The following is a 23,080-nucleotide window of genomic DNA, read 5'->3' as shown; positions in this document are numbered from 1 at the left end:
GAGAGAGAATGAGTGAGTGAGAGAGAGACAGACAGACAGAGTCTGTGTGTGTTTGTGTCAGAGAGAGAGAGAGAGAGAGAGAGAGAGAGAGTGTGTGGGAGATAGAGTATATGTGTGTGTGTGAGAGAGAGTGTATGTGAGAGACAGAGAGTGAGTGTGTGTGTGTGTGTGGGGCTCCGAGTTCCATGACTCCCTCCCTCCCTCCCTTCCGAGTTCTTGACCCCCCTTCCCTCCGAGTTCCATGCCCTCCTCCCTCTCCTCCCCAGCGTGTTCCATGTCCCCCTTTCCTCGGAGTGTGTATGTTTGAGAGAGAGTGTGTATGTGAGAGAGAGAGAGAGAGAGACAGACAGAGTGTGTGTGTGTGTGTTTGTGTCAGAGAGAGTGTGAGAGAGAGTGTGTGTGTGTGAGTCTGTGTGAGAGAGAGAGTGTGTGAGAGAGAGTGTATATGAGAGACAGTGTGTGTGTGTGTGTGAGAAAGTGAAGCCTTGAAGCATTCGTGCACTCTGTAAGGCTCCATCTCCTCAATTAACAACACCTAGTTCCGGAACGTTGCAGGAATGCTTCAAGGCTTCACTTTCTCGGCTTCAGAATGTTGGAGGTGCGTTTTATTATATAGGATGCCCAGGCTGGGCTGACTCTTGAGGCTCATGGCTGCATTGGTAGCCCACTTGAGGTCAGCCTCCATTTGAAGAAACTTGCAAGGCTGCAGTGTGGTCTTCAGTCCACTCTTTCATGTTTCACTACTGCTTTGAGCAGGGTACCAGACACAATAGTCGGTTTGGACAGACAGTTCTGCAGACTTTGTTTGGGGTCTAGAATCCAACTCCCCCCCTCCCCCCACCCCAGCCTGGTTTGTTCTGTTCCAGGCTGCACTCTCACCCAGTTGTATATAGTTTTCAAGTTGATCAGTATTGTGCCTTGCTGTTGTGAGGCCCAATTGACAATAGTTATTGTGTTTGGTGAGCCTGGTAACTAGGGATTCCCACATGTGAGAGATTATGGTCTTCCTGTCCTCGGAGAAAGTGAAGATATTTATCTGTAGCAGGTATTCTTCGAGGACAGCGGGCCATTGATTCTCACATACCCTCTCGCCTCCCATTGGTGTTGATTCCATGCGGTGGGCAGGAAGGCACTCACGCATGCACAGTGGGGACTTTGCCACGCTCTTAAAGCTGCTGTATTAGCTTATTTAAGATCTACATCAGTCGATGTGGATGACATCACCCACATGTGAGAATGAATGGCCTGCTGTCCTTGGAGAATACTTGGTACAGGTATTGGTAAGTATCTTAGTTATATATATATAACATTGTGATACTTCAAGAATACCAGTGCTTTGGCATTCTAGTTCTGCTATCATTTAAGTTTGTGTTTTTCTAGTATAGGCTGTGTATTGAAATAGGACCTAAAATACTTTGCTTTTCTGAAAAAGATATTTCACTTGGTGCGATATATTACAGCAGTTACATTTTAATAAATGAAAGAGTTGCTCAGTGCAGTGTAATCCTCAAAACAGATCATGCAGCTTAGTAATGTGGATGCATGTTTTAATAGTGATATTGTGTTTGCACATACCTTGTATGTATGCAATCTGACTTAGTAAAAGGACTTCTTTGAGGATTCTATTGTTTAAAACTTAATTCTCTAGTAAAATACCATAGTTTCAGTATGTATATTTTTTTTAAGCACTACAGTACGAGCAGGGCTGGTCTTAAGCAAGGGTGATAGGGGCAGCCACACTGGGCCCTGTGCTTCAAGGAGCCCCATGCCTTGCCAACAGAGGTGGTCCTGCACACATGACCTGGCAGTCGGTGGCACCTTCCATGGGCCACTGCTGTACCAGCTAATCACCCTCTTCCCCCCCATTCTCAGTTTTCACATTGTGAGGGGGAGGGGAGTTAGCAAGGCATGGCAGACTACCAGTCCAAAGTTGGAGACTCCACCAAACTGGACTGCACAGGGCCTTGTAACTGCTAAGGCTTGGACTGAGTACAAGGATCTTAAAATCAGTGATTTGTAGAAGTTTATTGTTGGAAGGTTGGAATCGTCTAAACTGTTTTGCCAGGAACATCCTAAATCACAACAACGTTTTGAGGGGAGATGTGAAATATCTGGTGAGGTCATTTCCCTTTTTTGAGGGATGATCATTCTTTGACTCAGAAATAGCTTAAGTTCACTTAATTTTGCTAGTTATTTTATCTCAGAAGTAGTCAGTTGGTTTCACTATGGAATGAAGTAATCAACTTAAAGCTGAAAAGAATGTTGTGGGAAGGTTGGAGAATTTTAAAAGTAGCTATTTAAAGTTGGTGCGGAGTGTATGTTGGAGCATAAATAATGGCAGATTGGGTGATGGCTATTAAATGCAAAAATGATTGTAAGCATTTTCTTTTCTATGTCAGTACCCCTAAAATATTTTTCATACACTGCAGAACCCTCCTCCCTTCCTCCTCCTCCCTGCAACACAAGGAGCTCCCCTCTTCTGGAACCACACATAGGCTCCCCCCCAACCCTCAGGCCGACCGTGTCGATGGTGGTCTAGAGGAGGCAGGAGTGATTCTCAGTCACTTCTGCCCATGTCAGCTGCTCTGACAAAATGGCTCCTGGGACCTCCTGCAGCAGTCTCACAAAACTGCCTCGGGAGGTCCTGGTAGTCTTATCAGCAGAGCTGGCATGGGAAGGAATGATTGATTGCTCCTGCCTTGACTAGCTAGAACGTGCATTGACCAGGAACCCCTGAATAGAATCTGTGGAACCTGTTTGGTAATCACTATAATACGTTATCCAGATTTTGCCTGTTACTGAGCCATGGGATGCATTAATTTCCTTAATACACAAGTGCATGTAAAGTAAGTGTGATAACCCAAGTTATTCCTGCCCTGGAGTTCCGTTTCCACTCTGCCTTCTAGTTGGATTTTCTCTAAAAAGTTTCTTCTGGCGTTAAAGATTTCAGTGGAGAAAATCTCTGCAGTATCGTTTGTGTTTAAAAAAAGTTACTTGTTACAATCAGAAGGCAAACTGCCAAGCCTTTTCAGTTCCCATCTCATTTTATAACTTCTAAGGACTGGTCAGCTGGAACCCTGAATAATAGTTATGGGCTTGTAGATTGTTCTAAACTTAAATTTAGTACATGTATATTTTAATGTAATGTTTTAATTGCCTTGTGAGTCACTGTGATATTTTGGAGAGATGGAATATTTAAATATGCAAAATAAATTCACAGGGCTTTCTGTCGACTGAGGAGGCAGTCTTACTGTTTGGGTTGTTTTAGGCTATTTTATCAATGACATTTTAACTCAGAACAGTTTCTCTTGTTTTTGCTTTCAAATGACAGTTAAGAATTCGAGACCTTGAAGGAAATTTACAGGTAGAAAAGGCCAGCCATTCGGAAGTTGTATCTCATTTGGATATGATAAAGCATCAATTCAGAGAAGTGGAACACGCTTATGAGAGAGAAAAATCCAGGGCTGATGAGGGCACTTCAAAACTAAAGACGTAAGTTACTGTATCATTGTAAACAAAGCTCACTTGTTAATAAATGTGAAACTTGCTGAAACATTTTACGTATTTGTATTTGTACATCTGGAAAGTTGGTTCATCATGTTTTCTGTGAAGTTTACCGCAGGTTGGCAATCAATATTAGTGGGGGAGAGTGAAGAGAAGCACTGATATGGGAATGATAGTGAAGGAAAGCAGGAGTCTTGGTTGGAGGGGGAGGGGTTGTAGAAGAGACTGAGAAGGAAGATAGGGACTTGGAAAGGGATGTGAGGAGGAGGAGGAGGAGGAATGTGTCTACCTTCAGAGCTCTAAAATGTGCCACTCTCATGTTGAGCACTTTTACTACTTGTTAATGTTTAAACAATGTCTGAAACCATTCAACTGACATAGTTTTCCAATGATAAGCAGGTTGAGTTTAGTCCCATAGATGGATGATCTTGTTTGTTTGTGTGGTGACAGTATGTGCCTAGGAGGAAAAAAGACTAGAAAGCCTTTCTGCACGTTGTAATTCTTATGAGACAGGATCATGCACTGTGAGACCTACCTCAGTCTATTTTTACACACAGAATGAGTTGCACATGTCCCTAATTTCTGAAGTATTTTCACATTGTTTTGGGTGATGAACTGTTCTGAGCAGTTGGGCCTTTTTCAATTATCTTATTTTTCAGTCGTTTTGCCCCAAATTGTTGGTTTTGTGATGACTTGTGTTTTCAAATTTCTGCAATATGGCTGATGATAAAGCCATAGGGTACTTGTGACTTTGACTGACCATGGTCCAAGTCACGGACCAAAACAGCTACGTACAAGAGTATTCGTGACTGTTTCCTGTAGCGAGTTTACCCTGAACATGTTTCCATGTGATTGTTTTGTATCTAAAGATGTCAGTTATCGACCCTGAGGCAGGCGCTTGGAGCACTGAAACACGGCCTGTATCAGGTCCTTCTTACTAAAGTTTGTGCATTGTTCCAACCTGGAGGCCCTTTTGTGCTCTGTTCTTTATTTATTGGATTTGTTACTTTTGGACCCTCTCTTCTGCTGTCTCAATAGCCCTCAGTCTGACAGCATAGTTTTTTTTTTAATGTTCTTAAAATGAAGCCTTGCTTGTAACAGAAAATGTCACTGACCACCACAATGAGCGCATTCATTTCCTACCGATTTTCATTGATATTAAGACTTGAGGACCAGGATATTTTTCTGGCTAAAATAACCCTGGTATTAAATTGAAGTCCAAACCTTTGAAGCAATGATCATTGAATTTGATTTCGATGATTAAACCTTTAAAATTGAATATTGCTGCTTTTTCTTTGGAGTTGAATTTGAGACCAGGCAAACTTTCATTTAAGTGCAACAACTGTCTAATTTCCCTGCAAGACTGAGTGCAAGCATCAGCCTCAGGCATCAAAGATTATACACTGAACAAGCCTATAGTGTCGGTGTAATGATGACATTGTGGAAGCTTGCCCTTAAAGATCCAGGCCTGAGCATATCTCAGTGGTGAGTATATCAATGTTGTTGCGAGACACATCAATGTCTTCTATTTGTTTGCCTGCTTAATCTTCTGTTTACTTAAGACCAGCATCTCTTCTAATACCAAGTAGACTCCAGTAGCTTTATAATAGTTGGGGAATTATGGTAAATGAAGCCACACCTTAGAGATTTATTATAATGGAGCAGATTTAGAAAGAGCTGTTATTTTTAGACATAAGGAAATAAGAATTGAAATTTCTTACATGTTAGCTACAATGAAGAGAGTAACTGTGCTCATAGTATCCTGGATCTTAAATTAAAATTCCCTCATCTAATGCTTAAAAATCTTTCATTTCTGATTGAAACTTAGTCTGAAACATTCTCTGATTACTCAGATCAATGTTGAAGAGCTGGAGTGCTGAATTTTCATGCTGAAATATCTTCTTTCTTTGTTGTTTATCTTCCTTTCACTTTCATTTTTTTTCCTTTCTTCCTTTGTTTATATCTATTTTGCCAGTGACCCAGCTTTTAGAAAGGATGTAGAAATCAGAATTGAGACTTTCAGGTTAGGATGTCTCAAGTTTCACCACGTTTATTCCCCTTTCGAAATAGGAAACAAGTGTATCTTCTAGGCATGCCGTAGTCCTGCCCAAAACATACCTAGACAACACCCCCTTGCCTTTTGCATGCAGTTGTGTTTTTGATATTCATATACCAGATATGTAAAATGCAGTGCTTTTTTTTTTTTTTGTAGAAAAAAAGAGGTGTTGGTACTCATACAGTTCCAACCTTAAAGGTGGGGTCACAATGACTCCACCCCTACAGTAACCACACCCATTTTACCAGCCATGGAGCATATACAAAGGTATCACTGAAAATAGTACACAAGTCCCTAGGCCCAACAAAAGAACCCTTAAGAGTGACCATAAACTAATAAAATATGTAGACAAAGAGAAAATAAACTGAAACGCTCAAAAACCAGACTCTGACATGCAAGATAACACCAGAAAAACAAATATTTTCCCCTTGCTGTAAAAATAGCCGACATAAATTTCTCCACATGTCCCTTCGCTCCCCATCCAATATATCTCCCCTTGTCCCCTCGCTTCCCAGCTAGCATTTCTCCCCTTGTCCCCTCTCTCTCTATCCAGTATTTCTCCACCTGCCTTCTCTCACCCCATCCAGCAACTCTCCTAGGGCTGCTGCTGCTTCTCCCAACCAGCAGCACTGGTGGGAAAACCAAGAAGTAAAAGACACGAGGCCACAGTGCTGAGACATGTGCCATCTGTTCTGCCGATCCCCTGCCCTTCTGATGTCAACTTCCTGTTCCGGTGCAGGGGATCAGCAGAGTCAACATCGCATGTCCTAGCGCTGCCTCTCCGTGCCTGCTACTCCCTGTTATGCCTACGGCGCTGCTGCTGCTGCTCATTGGGAAAAGCAGCTGGGGCTGCGGGAGATGAGTGAGAAGGGAAAGAAAAGATGCTGGTATGCTGTACCAGTGCATACTGGCACAAAAAAAAGCACTGATAAAATGAGAACTTAAACATTTATCTTGCATAAACATCTTAAGTGCCAGTTTATGCAGGTCTCAAATGTTTATAGCCCTTCTAAAATGACTTCCATAGTTATGTCTGTAAATATTCGCAAGCAACAAATGTCTGGATCCAGATTTGACTTGCAGCATAGCCAACCCATATTGCTTTGCGTATATATCCTGAGAGAAAAGTTGGTTAGATGTCCACACAGTAGTCCAAAATTTGGGTTATTTTTGGAAAGACCCACCTTCCCGCAATTTCACTAACAGTAAGCTGAATTAGAGGCCTTCATCTTATATAGTTTCTGTGGAGTAAGGCAAGTACATCTGATCAATTTATACTGGGAATCCTGGTGAGTTAACAATGTGACTGTTTCCTCAATTTTTAAATAAGTATCTCCCATTGTTCATCTGAGAGTCTGCATAAGGTCTTGTTCCCATAACTTACGGCAAGTCTCTTTTTTACCAACTTTCTCTAGTAGACTTCAGTCCACACATTTATATCTCACTACTGCCTTCTGCAGGATACCCGACACGACAGTCGGTGTTGCAGAATCTGTTCGGGGGTTTAGAATCCAACTCCACCCCCTAGACCCATTTTCATTCTGTTTCTGGCTTCACTCTTAGTTAGTTGTTTATGGTTTCAGGTCAATCTGTGTTATGTCCTCGCTGTTGCAAGGCCCAATTGACCAATGTTCATTGTTTTGAGTGAGCCTGGTTGCTAAGGATACCTCACATGTGAGAACAAGCAGCCTGCTTGTCCTCAGAGAAAGCGAAGATAGCAGGGATTCTCCGAGGACAGCAGGCTGATTGTTCTCACAAACCCGCCCACCTCCCCTTTGGAGTTGTTATTTGCTTCTTTTTATGCTTTTTGATTTAACTAAGGAAACGCTTTTACGCGGCGGGCGGGAAATCAGTCTGCGCTGCACACGCACCAGAAGACTCTGGCAAAACGTTTTTTATATTTTGCTTGCAAAATGCCGAGTCCTGGGCCGACGCGAACATCTACCCACATGTGAGAACAATCAGTCTGCTGTCCTCGGAGAATACCTGCTACAGGTAAGTGTCTTCGCTATTTAGTGCAAAAGATTGTGGCGGTGTATCACAATGGTTAGATATTTGGGCTCTGCTCAGAATTTTTCAGTCTTGAATAAATTGACTAATGTTTGTTAGCCCATTTTTGCTCAACCAACCAAATCTTTCACCACTCCACAGTCCTGGAGGAAATATAGGATTGTTCTGGATATGCATCAATGGAGAGAGCTCAGGTTTCAGTTTGCAATAGGTGGTTATCTGTCTCCAAATTTATAAGATGGACCATGGAATTTCATAATCAGCCACACGAGAACATGTGTAAGTTAGATTGTTAAAGGGAATGTGGAAGATGTTCTGAGGTGGCATTTGAAGTCTGTTCCATCACTATCCATTGTTGATCTGGCAGTGATCTCCGCCAAAAAAAAGATGGTCCTTAGGTTTGCCACCCAATAATGTAGCATCATATTTGGGAGGGCTAATTCCCCATTATCTAAGAGTAATATCAGTGTTTTGAGTGCTACAAGCAGCTTCTTACCTGCCAAATAAAGGCTGACAGATACCTATGGCGTTCAAATAAGTTGTCAGGTATAATACATGAAACAACTATAAATACAACAATCTAGAAGCTACATTCACTTTTATAGTATTTACCCTTGCATTAATGGAGTGGGACAGATACCACTATCTGTTAAGAACTTCCTTAATCGTTTTTTGTATTTTAGGGTTGTGCACCTTATAGACATGGGAAATATTGGGTGGTAATGTTGCCCCAAGATACATCATGCCTTATGGCTGCCACACAATGACGCTAGAGACTTCAATTTTTTTATTGCCAAATCCGATAGATTTATTGGCATAATTATGGAGTTAATATCATTCAGTTTATACCTTGAGACATAGCTGTAATCCTTACAAGCATCCATAAAGGCTGGGAGGGTCGTTACCAAGTTTGTCAGCATATAATGCCAACTTAAGACATATGGTATCCACCTGGCTACCCTTAATTGCATCATCTGACTGCAAAGCCTGAGCAAAAGGCTCCAATGCAATCGCGAACAACAGAGGAGAAAGGGGGGGCACCCCTGCCTAGTGCCACAGTGCAACTGGAAACTGCATTAGCTGACCATTTATTCTAATCTGGGCTTTTGAGCCATTATACAAAGCTTGAATCACTCTTAAGAAGTTGGAGTCACAATTCAGACATTCTAAGAAATCACTACTCCACCCTGTCAAATTCCTTTTTTGCATCAAGTGCGAGAGAGGCCTGCTGGATGTATGGATTAGCATTTAGAAACTGCAAAACATTTAAAACCCTATGGATGCTATCTATCTTCAGTCTCTCCCCTCCCCCACACCCCTGTGAACCCTGTTTGATTCTTGTGAATGACATCTGTTAAAATGTAGTTGAGTCAGGCAGTAAACATTTTTGCCAAAATCTTAGCATCTGTGTTAATATGTGGGTCAAATAGGCCAATTTTACTTAAGGTGACATCTTTCCCTAGTTTGAGGAGAATTGTAATCACTGCTTGTGAGAGGGAATTAAGCATCTTACCTGTTTTAAGAACCTGGTTAAGTACCTTTGTTAACATTGACGTTAGGGTGGTGCCAAAACTTTTATAAAACTCTGGGGAGAAATCAGTCAGGCCCCACTGATTTACCTAATGGAAGAGCCTGAACTATGGTTTGCACCTTTCTCTTCTGTAACCAGTGTTCAGATGGATGGTATATGGATAGTATTTTGCAGATAGGATTATCTCTTCATCTGCAGCTACTAAGTCTGAGGAGTACAGCACATGGTAGAAGTCAACAAACTACTGTTCTGTCTCTTTAGTGGTTTTTACCCCATTTTTATCCCCTAATTGAGTAATGGAAGTTTGCACTGCACGCTTACACAACTGTGTTGCTAATAGTGTATATCTATTTTACCTCCTTTAACATAGTAATTTTGGGTAGCTCTCAAATATACTTTTTCTAATTCCCTATCCATATATTCATTATATTGTCTCCTGCAGTTTAAGATCTGCAAAGTGCTAGATTCTGTCTGTAAGTTCTTATGTTTCTCCTCAGCCTTCCTCAAATTAAGAATAAGGCTTTGGGAGGTCTGAGCTTTTTGCTTTTTTCAACTAGCACCCATACTGTATGAATTTATCTCGCACTACCATCTTCAGGGCATCCTATACTATGAAGAAAGCAACCTCCCAGTGTCATTAAACTGTAAATATAAATATTCCTGTATGGTCTTATGTATCGTCTGGACAAACTATTCATTACTTAGCACCACTATATTCATCCTCCAAAGCATGGAGCCCAAATTATTATTATTCTCTACTTGTATAGTGAGATATAAAAGTGCATGATCTGAACAAGTGATTGGGGAAATAGTACACTTAGAAAGCTGATGGAACAAACGGAGAGGGGGAGGGGTTATTAGGAAGTAGTTTATTCTTGAATACAAGTTTTCCCCCACTGCATAGCAAGTATAGTTTTTAATACCTGGATGTTCTGTCCTTCAGGTATCCAGTAAAGTATAATCTTGTAGCAACTTCCAGAATTTATCGTTAACTGTATTTGTCCCCTTATTTGCAGTATTGTCGCTATCTGATCTGTCCCACTCATGGAGGTTTAATTGTCAAGAGATGGTGGGAGCATGCTTGGCTCATTATCTGGCCTGAAGGCAGTAGGCACAGCTTGCCGCCATATTGAGTCACCCAAAACAATAGCAAGTCTTATTAGAAATAAGGACCACCTACATGAGGCTTGGCATGGACCAATAGTTTGCTTTGGTTTGAGTGTATCGAGATGGCAGCTATGGCTTCAGCCTTGCCATGTGACGCCGTCTCCTGCCAATTAAACATCCTTGATCCCATTCCTCTGACATAACTAAATTAAGGTCTCCCCTATAGTCAAGGTTAGTGTAGTCCATGCAGTTAGCCTCTAAAATTCTGTATAAAAAGTCCTTTCAACTCTTTGGTGCATAAAGGCAGACCAGGCAGCACTGGAAAGATCCCATAGCTATATCTACATCTATGCTGATTCCCTCTCTATCACTCCAGCATTGTAACACCTTGCTGAGGAAGTCCTTATAGAGCATAATTAACACCCCTGCACTATTAGGTGCACCAAAAGAATGAAAAGTTTTCCCCGCCCCATGAGTTTTTAATTGACTGTTATCTCATGCCACAAAATGCGTCTCCTGTAGTAGGAAAATATCGGTTTTAATTTGACTTAATTCCCTCAAAATGTTTCTTTGTTTATAAACTCCTTGCATACCCCATTATAGGGTGTCAAGGTTATACTTGATATATAGTAGTCGTTGCTCAGTAGTATACCAATAAAATGCAGACCTATATAATATTATTGACAACATAACATCTGTATATATTGTGGAAGAGAGTTGAACTAGAAACTTAGCTCATAATGAAAACTACCATTAATAACAATTGCAGATCTGAGCTGCACAATGAAATAAATAGCTGAGTAGTTAAGTTTGGGGAGTCTGTGAGGACAGCCACTTATGTACTCCGGGAGCCATCACAGCAAGTCATAACAGCTGACAAAGCCTTCTGACAGGCACGAGATATTATTACTGGGGTCTCCCAATGAATGATGCATCCCCTAGGTGCAATCTCCCACAGGAATAAATCTGAAAAAGTGAAAACTAAGTCTGGGTAACATTATTCTCAAGAGTCCATCTCTTTAGGCAGCTGTAAATATTAATCAAAATACCATTTTATGAACCAGCAGTGGTTGAAAGTAAAGTAATAACTATCTTAATATCTATATCTGTTAGTCATATATAGTTGTATTTGGGTTATAATAGTGACCAGAACTTAAACCCAACAGAAAAAAAATGGATGAAGGCCCAGTGAAAGGATGCTAGCAAAGCAAATTGTGTGTCATTCACCCCAGTTCTGTGTTAGGGTATGCTAGCACATATGTCTATTGCTTTCTGGACCATTGCTTTATTCTGCTATCTCAGTCTAGATAGAATTGACCAGTTGTTGAGTTGTTGTCTCCCTGCATTCCTTCCCCCCCCCCCCCCCCCCCCCGGGAGGAGTGCTGAAATGGAGGGTGATCTGGAAATAAATTTTTCTTCTTTCATGGGATCAGCCAAAAAAAAAAAAAGTGTTCCCTTTCCACTTGAATTCTCAATCTCACAGGGTATATCATAGCCATCAGTTATTCCATGTTATGTAGTCACTGTTTAATTTCTTATACTGCATACGTTTCTGGTCAATCTGCAGGTTGAAATCGGTTAAGAGAAAAGCTCTGTGACCTTGCAATTCTAGTTGTTTGTGCTTCTCTCGCCCAAGATAGAAGCATTTATCTGTGTCTAAAATTAAGAATTTTTGCCAAGGTGGACATGGGTGATTAGAAAATTATTCCTGGAGTTGAGCTGCATTGGAATTTGATGTGCTGATTCTATAGAAAAGTACTTTTGGAAATGTTTCAGTCTCAAATAAATCGCAGAACACCTTTTCAGTGAAGTACACCATATTGCCCATCTTTCAGCCCCTCTGGTATTCCAACAATGTGTACATTAGGTCTGCGACTTCTAAGTCATCAAATTTTAATAAGGAGGCCTGCAATAAGCTGAATCATGCAAATCTCTGTAAGCCGGTAACATCTTATTCTGTTGCCCCTACACAATGTTCCATGTATTGAACCCGCCGCTTACGCCCTTAACCTTGCCCGCGCTCCTGCAAGATCATTTTGGATGTTAGTGAGTTGGGCAGCAAGTTTGGCATCATCTTCTTTAATTGCACGTAAGATTGTCTAGATTGCCACTCGCTATCTCTGTAGCCCACAGAATAGTCGCTAATGGGAGTGCTTGGAGGTGAAGCGTCTTTGAGGGAGAGATTCCATCGTGATGAGCCAGGCACTGCAGAATTGTAGTTTGTCTAGAGGGCCTCAACATTTGTGGCATTCTCTGCAGTGGGCATGTCTTCCAACACAACATCTAAGTGAAAAGTGAGCGGGGATATGTGAATAATAAGGGTTTAAGTTTGTATTTATTCATTTCTGCTGGGAGTGCTCCAGTGGTGTCTTTACTTCTGCACTGCCATCATGTGACCCCCACATCAAATTCGGTTTACAAAAAAATCTAAATAATGCTAGTTAAAAATGCACAGAAAATGGAATTCCATTATAGGAAAGAAAAAAAAAAATGAACGAGCACTCATCACTTAAAATTGAATAAAAACAGTTGAAACCCTAATCAGGAAAAAAAAATCACTTCTGAGATATTCCAAAAGCAACAAAAAACAATGGGATTTAAGTAAGGATTTAAATTTCTTAAAAGAAGGTTCAGAACTGATAGAGAGGGGGTAGATCATTCCAGAACTTTGGACCAAGAAAGTAAAAATTGGTGTTCCTTGTAGGTAACATAAATACATAAGTATTGCCATACTGGGACAGACTGAAGGTCCATCAAGCCCAGCATACTGTTTCCGACAGTGACCAATCCAGGTCACATCCCTGGCAAGATCCCAAAAAAGTACAATACATTTTATGCTGCTTATCCTAGAAATAAGCAGTGGATTTTCCCCAAGTCCATTTTAATAATGATCTATGGACTTTTCTTTTAGCAAGCCATCCAAACCTTTTTTTTAAACCCTGCTAAGCTAACTGCTTTACTACATTCTCTGGCAACGAATTCCAGAGTTTAATTACGTTGAGTGAAAAACTTTTTTTTCCGATTTGTTTTAAATTTACTACTTTGTAGCTTCATTTGTGCCCCCTAGTCCTAGTATTTTTGGAAAGAGTAACCAATGATTCATGTCTAACCGTTCCACTCCACTCATTTTAAAGACCTCTATCATATGTCCGTAAGCCGTCTTTTTCTCCAAGCTGAAGAGCTCTAGCTATTGTAGCCTTTCCTCATAGGGAGGTCATCCCATCCCCTTTATCATTTTCATTGCCCTTCTCTGTACCTTTTCTAATTCCATTATATCTTTTTTAAGATTCAGTGACCAGAATTGAACACAATATTCAAGGTACAGTTGCACCATGGAGTAGATTCAAGATGAGCTAGTTTGGGTGCTGGAAGAAATAAATATAAACATTTTGAAGGAACGTAAGGAATAATCAAAGAAGAAAGAAAAGAAGGAAGACTACTGTGATAAGTTTTGTAAATCAGACAAAGAATCTTAAAAAGGAAAAAAAAAAGACCAATAAGGAAAGGGCAATCAGTGAAAATGAAAAAGCAAAGGAGTAATGTGATCGAAGCATTTAGCTCTACAAAGAAAATGGGCAGCAGAGTTATGGAGCGTCCTAAGTCTTTTTAATTGAGAATTGCAAGAATATAATTACAATAATCAAGTTTGGAAATAATAAAAACATTTACCAGGGAGTGTAAAGATGCAAAATAAAGTATGAATGAATAGAATGAAGCCTATAAAGAGAACAAAAATCAGATGTAAGAACAGAACAAATGTGTTGAATGAAAGACAATTCCAAATCTAAAATGATGCCAAATAGCAAAAAGATTGGACAGGTTGCATGACTTGATTGAAAAGAAAGAGAAACTTTAGGAATCGGAAGAAAACCCATGACACAACAGGCAGTTGTCTTATCAGGATTTGAGATGAGTTTGTGAGTAAAGAGCCAAGATTGAATTGTGCAGACAGGATTGGACATGAGTAAGATCAATTTGGTACAGAGAAAAAGTGAAAATCAGAAGGATGTCATCTGCGTAAATATAAAAATTGACATTAAGAAAATCAAGTAAACTAAGAAAAATGTTGAAGAGAAGGGGAGATAGAACTGAACTGTGAGGAACTCCACAAGAGAGTGGTAAAGGTGCAGAAGTTGTAACTCTCATGGAAACAGAGAGAGTGTTTCCTGAGAGGAAAGATGAGAACCAAGCCAAATCTGTGTTGGAAATACTAATATGTGAAAGATGCCTAAGGAGAAGAGTGATCTACAACATCAAAAGCCGCTGGAAGGTCTAATGAGGTAAGAATAGAGTACCAACTAGGAGGAATGGGATCCAGTGAACAGAAGGTCAGCTTGGTGGAAAAAAGATGCAGTTTGAGAAACAACAGTGTAAGAAGTGGAAAAGAAGAAGTAGAAGTAGGAATGGAACCAGATTGATCACTGACTAGAGGAGACGAGGAGGTCAAAGAAGCCAAACCAGCAAATATTAGTTTCCTGTTGCAAAACGGGTCTGTCTTCAGAAGGCCATTTTAAAGCAATAGCAGTTTCTAGAGCTTGGTTTTATCAGTAATGCCAGGTTCCTAATTATTTTGTTGAGGAGCAAACTCTAGTTTGTGTTTAGCAATAAGCAATAATGCCTATTGTTTGAGGCTTAGTCCTTCAGCCTGACCATTCATTTGTTAGTGCATATGTGCATGCACAAGTATAGCTACGCTTTTGGAGGTGAAAGTAGGAGCCAGCTGTCTAAGTTAGAGCTGGTAGAGGGTACCACGTCCCTGCTGACTGAAGAAATGGCTGGACCTGCAATGTGGGGAGTTAGATCTAGCTAAAAGGGAAGTACCACCAAGCTACCTCAGCAGCCTGGTGGAAGTTCCCACCCCCAGAAATATTTTATTTTTGTAGCACCGGTGTGTACCTGGTGGTAATCGGGCAGTTCTGTGAGCTGCCTGGTTACTGCTGGGTTAGCATGGGAGCCCTTACTGCCACCTCACTGGGTAGCATTAAGAGCTCCCCTCCCCCCCCCCCCCCCAAAAAAAAATGACCACGCAGCAAGTGCTTCACTTGCCACATGACCATTTCCTGGAAAAAAAGAAAGACCTGCCTTTTACTTGCTGCTTTTGTGCTAGAGCAAGCACTATTCAACTTTTTTTTTTTTACATCACTTTTGGTGATTCTCTTGAGCCAGTAAAACAGTTCCTTATCTTTATAAATAGATACATTGAAAATGTAAAGCTGCTATTTGGAATTCAGTGCACATGTTTATCTGTTTTTAGTTTTAATGTCGACTCCCTTCGGGACAGTAAATTTGAGCATTCAAGTCTGGAAAATCTGTTTAAAAACTGACTGTTTTTGTTCAACTCCTTAACATCCTTTTGTTTCGAGGAAGGGAACTTTTAAAACAGCTCTTGGCTAAAGAGTCTCTGCATATGGTTCTGATTGGCTGCTTGTTCATGGAGAAAGCAAAGCTGTCTCCATTGAACAGATAAGTCAGTTGCACATATACCCTTCTGCACTGTTTTGGAATCTAGTTTTTCTTTCTAGCTTATCTTTATAATATGACTGAAGGGGCCTTGCAGTGTGTGCCGTGGTACCTAACCCCGTGCACGTGCAAAAAGACTTTCTAGTCTTTTCTATCTACATCTGGACATATTCCATCATCTGATATCATCCATAGGTATGATTGACTTACCCTACTGTCCATGAAAACCATCAGTTACTGGTAAGCAACTAATTTCCAGTAGTGTATGTCATCTATTCTAGAGTGAGGGTTAAAATTTGCTATTTTTTTAAGGCATTAAGCTCTGTAAGGCAAACCTCAATCCTCTGATTAATTATAAACTTCATTCTTTTAAGTGTCAGACTCCAAACAGTCAGAAACAAAAAAAAGGCAAAGATCTGCCACAGAAATGGCAAATCAAAAGAAAAAAAGCAGATAAAAAAAGACAAAAAAATAGAACAGGAGGGTAACAGAAGAAGTGGTTTATTACAAGTTACCCGACGTGGCCACGTTTCGCCCTCAGGCTGCGTCAGGGGTAAAAAAACTACAAAATAAAAATACATAATGAGTAAAACATAAACTTCACCATTGTATATTTGATAATAAAACATATCTAAAAACACTATCACATCATATAAAATAAAAACAGATCAAATCTAAAAACATAATACAATAAAATATAATATCAAATCAATATCAGTTAAAAACATTCAAATTAAATATGCATGCAGTAAAATAATTTTAATACAAGACATGATATCAACACAAAATATAATAATATCAACACTAAATGTATATCAATAGAACTGCATCGGACAGATAGGTGGAGATCTACAACACTAAAATAACTGAATGACCATATATACTAAATATCACCTACCTAATAGGGGTAAAAAGCAAAGTGAACCCCTAAAAGTAGTCATACAACCACCTAAAAAATACTAAATAAAATAAATAAATAAAATCTCACAATGCTTGGCCTCAATTGCCATCTTTTATGCACATTCAATGATCCAAAAATATTGAAATTAATATTCACTTTGTTAAAAAGTGAGAATCAGTGGGTTTCCATAGATAGCAACTCAAATCAATAGAAATTTTATTTTGTATTTTTTAGGTGGTTGTATGACTACTTTTAGTGTTGTAGATCTCCACCTATCTGTCCGATGCAGTTCTATTGATATACATTTAGTGTTGATATTATTATATTTTGTGTTGATATCATGTCTTGTATTAAAATTATTATTTTATTGCATGCATATTTAATTTGAATGTTTTTAACTGATATTGATTTGATATTATATTTTATTGTATTATGTTTTTAGATTTGATCTGTTTTTATTTTATATGATGTGATAGTGTTTTTAGATATGTTTTATTATCAAATATACAATGGTGAAGTTTATGTTTTACTCATTATGTATTATTATTTTGTAGTTTTTTTACCCCTGACGCAGCCTGAGGGCGAAACGTGGCCACGTCGGGTAACTTGTAATAAACCACTTCTTCTGTTACCCTCCTGTTCTATTTTTTTGTCTTTTTTGATCTGCTTTTTTTCTTTTGATGAGACTCCAAACAGTTCCTCCATAAAAATTTTAAGAGGGGGCCAAAATTGATTGATTGCATGGCATATGTAGCAATACTGGCTTGACGACAGTTTTTCAAAAGTCTGTTCAATACTAAAACTTTTCAGACTAGAACAAGATTATTCCTTAACAATGAACCGTCTTACTGAAGAAATAGAAGAAAAGAATAGGAAGATTACAGAGCTTTCCGTAAGACTCAAGAATAATGGAACAAATTGCATGGAACTACAGGAAGAACTCGCATTGGTAAGTGCCAATATACAAAATGTTTTTCTTTTTAACCCAATGGAAATTGGAAAGAAATATATAAAATGGGGCTGGATGGAAAGGGGGGAGAGAGGGGGCAGATGCTGGATGGAAAGGGGGGAGAGAGGGGGTGGACGCTGGATGAAAAGGGGGAGAGAAGGGGGCAGAGGATGGAAAGGGGAAGGAGAGAGAGAGCTGATGCTGGATGGAAAAAGGGGGAGGGGCAGATGCTAGCGAGAGTTAAAAAGAGATCAAGGAAAGAAGAAACAAGAGACTGGGACCATCACAATTAGAAAAATTAAACAGCCAGACAACAAAGGTAGAAAAAAATGAATTTTATTTTTAGTTTAAGATAAAATAGTGTGGTAGCTGTGTTATAAATACAGAAAATGGTAATAAAAGTGATATCTTTATTGGACTAATTTTAATACATTTTTGACTAATGTTTGGCAACCCAACCCTCCTTTCTTATGTCAGAACAGAATACCTTAACAGCAGTATACTGTCTTGACCTGAGGAAAGAGGTTTTGGCCTCTGAAAGCTAATTGAAAAATGTATTTAGTCTAATAAAATGGCATCATCATCCTATATAATAAAATGCACCTCCAACATTCTGAAGCTGACTGCATGGCTGAGGCATTCCTGCTCTCTGTATCCATCTCCTGAATTGACATCACATACTTCTGAAGCAGAAGTGACCAACCCACCGCGGTTTCTCAGCTTCAGAATGTTGGAGGAGCATTCTATTAAATAGGATTGGTCAGTTCCTTGAAGCACAGCCAGAGCTCAGCGTCCTGCACAGTAACGCTCAGACACAGAGGGGGGGTGGGGGGGGGGGGGGGGGGGAGGTATCTCTGTCACACACCACACACACACTCACACACTCTCTCTCTCTGTCAATGTCTTTCTCTCTCTCACTCTCACACACTGTCTCTCACACACTCTGTCTCGCACTGTATCACATTCACTCTCTATGTGTCACACAGTCACTCACACACTCTATTGGTCTCATACACTCAGTCTCACAGAGAGTCTGTGTCTCACACACACTCTCTCTGTCGCACACACACACACTATCTGTGTGAAACACACTCTCTTTCTCTCACACTGTGTCTCGCACACACTCTCATTATCACACACATTCTCTCACACACACACACTCGCACATTCACTCTCTCTCTCACACACAGTCACTCTCACATACACTCTCTCAACATACACACTCCGAGGAAACCTTGCTAGCGCCCGTTTCATTTGTGTCAGAAACGGGCGTTTTTTACTAGTATTTTCCATATTTTGTTTGTATTTGTTAACCTATAGTATAGTGATTGAAATATGTCAGTTTTTGAAATTTGCATCTGCTGTTGAGACCTGCGATACTACTATAGGAAGTCTCAGCTGCGTGGAAAACACGGGTGGCGCCAGCGGCCGGGGGAATAGCGGCAGCGCAGCAGGCAAGAAAGAATATGCTCACCTCCTCAGAGTCCACTAGACCGCAAGGGTCCTTTAGGTAGGACCAGGATGGTGGGGACTTCGGCTGTGGCAGTAGGGGGGTCATCGGGCAGCGGCCGGCAGGAGGTCCAGACCACTCTCAGTGCCTGGGTGCCCAGGCCACTCTCAATCTGCCCCTGTTCTCAAGTTAGGATATTTGTTTATGTATGTTAAAATATTACTATACTGCTTTTCAAAAGTGCAAAGTAGTTTTCAGACTAAAATAACATAAAATATGAATATAAGAACATAAGTATTGCCATACTGGGACAGACTGACGGTCCATCAGGCCTAGTTTCCCATTTCCAGCAGTGGCCAATCTAGGTCACAAGTACCTGCTTAGATCCAAGAACAGTAAAATAGATTTTATGCTGCTTATCCTAGAAATAAGCAGTGGATTTTCCCAAGTCCATCTTAGTAAGGGCTTATGAACTTTGTTTTAGGAAATTATCCAAAACCTTTTTTTAAACCCTGCTAAGCTAACTGCCTTTAACACATTCTCTACCAACAAATTCCAGAGTTTAATTAATTACATGTTAAGTGAAGAGTTTGTTTTAAATTTACTACTTAGTAGTTTCATTGCATGCCCCCTAGTTCTAGTATTTTTGGAAAGAGTAAATAAGCTATTCACCTCCACCTGTTCCATGTATTTTATAGACATCTATTATATCTCAACTCAGCTGTCTCTTCTCCAAGCTGAAGAGCCCTAGCTGCTTTAGCCTTTCCTCATAGGGAGTCTCCATCCCCTTTATCGTTTTTCGTTGCCTTTCTCTGTACTTATTATTATGCAGTGACCAGAATTGAATACAGTATTTGAGGTGCAGTCGCACCATGGAGCAATATAAAGTCATAACATTCTCATTGTTTTCCATTTCTTTCCTAATAATTCCTAACATTCTATTTTCTTAAGCCGCTGCTGCACACTGAGCAGAGGGTTTTAACATATCATCAATGATGACACCTAGATCCCTTTCCTGGGTAGTGATTCCTGTTGTATCATGTTGCTATAGTTTGGGTTATTCTTTCCCACATGCGTCATTTTGCATTTGGATGCCCAGTTGAGTGGCTCGCCTTTATCCATATGTTTGTATACCCCTTCAAAGAAATGTAGTAGATTGGTGAGGCAAGACTTCCCTTGACTAAATCCATGTTGGCTTTGGCTTATTAATCCATGCTTATGTATATGCTTTATAATTTTGTTCTTTATAGTAGTCTCTACCATTTTTGCTCAGCATCGATCTCTAGCTCACCGGTCTATAATTTCCTGGATCACTTCTGGAACTCTTTTTAAAAATTGGCATTACATTGGGCACCCTTCAATCTTCCGGTACCATGCTTGATGATAAAGATAAATTACATATTATTAACAATAGCTCTGCAAGTTCATTTTCAATTCTATCAGTACTCTGGGATGTATACCACCAGGTTCAGGCAATTCGTTACTCTTCAGTTTTTCAAATTGCTCCATTACATTATCTTGGTTTACAGAGATTTGTTTCAGTTTCTCTTTCTTATCAGCATTGATACTATTTCTGGCACTGGTATCTCTCCCACATATTCCTTGGTGGAAACAGAATCAAAGAATTCATTAAATCTCTCCGCTATGGCCTCATTATCCCTGAGTATCCCTTTAACCCATTGGTCATCTAGCAGTCCAACTGATTTTTTTTTCCGGCTTCTTGCTTCTAATACACCCAAAAACTGTGTTTTTGCCTTCAACACAATTTTCTTTTCAAATTCTCTCTTTGCCTTCCTTATCAGTGCTTTGTATTTGACCTATGCTGTTTCCTACTATTTCAGTCAGGTCCTTCTTCCATTTTCTGAAGGATTTTCTTTTAGCTCTAATAGCTTCTTTCACCTCACTTTTTAACTGTGCTGGCTGTCGTTTGGCCGCCTTATTCCTTTGTTAACACCTGTAATATGTCTGGCCTGGGCTTCCAGGATGGTATTTTTGACCTTTGCAGCTGCTCCTCTGGTTTTTCTTTGTCCATTCTCCTTATTGTATTATAATCTCCTTTTTAAAAGTTAAATGCTAACATATTGGATTTCCTGTGTGTACTTAATCCAGAGATTATATCAAATATGATCATGATATGATCACTGTCTTCAAGTGGCCCCAGCACCATGACCTCCAGCAGGAGATCATGTGCTCCACTAAGGACTAGGTCTAAAATTATTTCCCCCTCTTATTGGTCCCTGAACCAGTTTCTCCATAAAGCTGTTCTTGATTTTTTCAAGTAATTTTACCTCCCTAGCATGCCCTGATGTTACATTTACCCAGTAAATATCAGGTAACTGAAATGTGTTTCCCAGTTTGTTAGCCTCCCTAATTTCTGATAACATTTCTGCATCTGTCCATCCTGGCCACCTGGACGGTAGTAAACTCCTATCGCTATCTTTTTTTCCTTTTACACATGGAATTTGTTTTTATCATTTGTAGTTAATTTTTTAGTTTTCTATCACAGAAGGTCAGTAGAACTCCGTACATTTCTGACAGGCCTTAACTGCATGTGCATTGAAATTGCAATTTTATTTCTGATTCCCACTCAGTCCACTCAAATTGAGAAAGTTCATATATAAAATCAGCAGCTATCTGAGGAAGATGGTAAACCAGAAGAGTATAGTGATGGATACTTATTAATGGAAGGAACAGGGCCTGTATTAATAGCAGCTTGTTTAACCTCTGCCAAACAATTGAAATGAATAGAAGTCCTGAGGTTCCAACAATTTGAGTGGACTTGGGACAAATATGGGTTATCAAAACTGACTGCTAAGCCATACGATTGACTTAGTTTTTTTGAGAAAGTTTGGAACTTTGATTATCGAAGAAAATGGGTAGGGAGGGGAGAGGGAAGTGTATGGATTTCATAAGAAATAAAGATGTTCACTTTGTTGATGTATTTGATTACTTAAATCTGTTTTTAGTTTGTATACATTAATAAAGACATTAAACAACAAAAAAATGTACAGCTCGGAGGACAAGCTTGTAAAAGATAAAGGACTCACATTCTTAACCAAGTCTCAATCAGAAAAAGAGCATAAAGATTATAAGCCATAATGAGACAAAGGACAAGTTACTTTGTGTTTGACTGACAAAGACCTGTCTGTAATGTAGACATACCATGAAGAAACAGTGGTTGTGTCCAAAAATGGGCCAGTCTTTCATGGTTTATAAGCATGGGAGTCCTTGTAGTATACCTGGCTGCAGGAGGAAATGGTGGGGTGCAGTGACAGAAAGGATGAAGATGCTGAATTGCCTACTCCATATAACAGGAATTGAAAGGTAAAGGGCTATGGATTTGATATACCGCATTTCTGTGGGTGCAACTGAAGCAGTTTTCATATATTATATGCAGGTACTTTTTCTGTCCCTAGTGGGCTCACAATCTAAATTTTCTACCTGGGCAATGGAGGATTAAGTGATTTGCCCAGGGTCACAAGGAGCTGCAATAGGAATCGAACCCAGTTCCTTAAGGTTCTCAGCCCACTGCACTAACCATTAGTTGACTCCTCCACAAAGTTGAATCCAAAACCGTATTAAATATCCAAATCAAAATAAAACGAGGCATAATGGTTAGGGTGGTGGACTTTGGTCCTGGGGAACTGAGGAACTGAGTTTGATTCCCACTTCAGGCACAGGCAGCTCCTTGTGACTCTGGGCAGTCACTTAACCCTCCATTGCCCCATGTAAGCTGCATTGAGCCTGCCATGAGTGGGAAAGCGCAAGGTACAAATGTAACAAAAATAAATAATGGAGAAGCTCAAAGGTATGTACTGGTGGCAGCTGTGTGCCGCTAAGGCAGTAAATTTTAAAGGCAGGCAGAAATCATGATTTCACCTTAGGCAGTCCTGGGGGCAGAGCTTGAGTTGTGGGAGGACAAATGATAGCAAGTTTAGCTCAGCAATTCTCTTTTTTCTTAGTGTTGGCCTTTAATTTGTATTTATTTTTTTTAAAGCATCATTTGAATATTGACCAGAAATGTTTCTTTATAGAAAGAGAGACTAATAAAAACTAACTGGGAATATTACTATTTAAAAAATATGTGTTTAGTAGTACAGCTCGGTATGATT

General features: G+C 39.9%; 1 protein-coding gene across 1 annotated transcript in view; it reads left to right on the top strand.

Annotated features, from left to right (window-relative positions):
* Window positions 1–23,080, top strand: part of CCDC171 (coiled-coil domain containing 171) — a 665,674-nt gene that overhangs the window by 151,465 nt on the left and 491,129 nt on the right. Inside the window, 2 exon segments of the mRNA XM_030194229.1 lie at window positions 3,332–3,492; window positions 17,380–17,518. Coding sequence (XP_030050089.1) covers window positions 3,332–3,492; window positions 17,380–17,518 — 300 coding nt within the window.

This window comes from Microcaecilia unicolor, chromosome 2 (assembly GCF_901765095.1).
Source record: "Microcaecilia unicolor chromosome 2, aMicUni1.1, whole genome shotgun sequence".
Lineage (NCBI taxonomy): Eukaryota > Metazoa > Chordata > Amphibia > Gymnophiona > Siphonopidae > Microcaecilia > Microcaecilia unicolor.
Note: the sequence above shows the minus strand (reverse complement) of the source record. Positions and strands in the feature narration are given on the sequence as shown.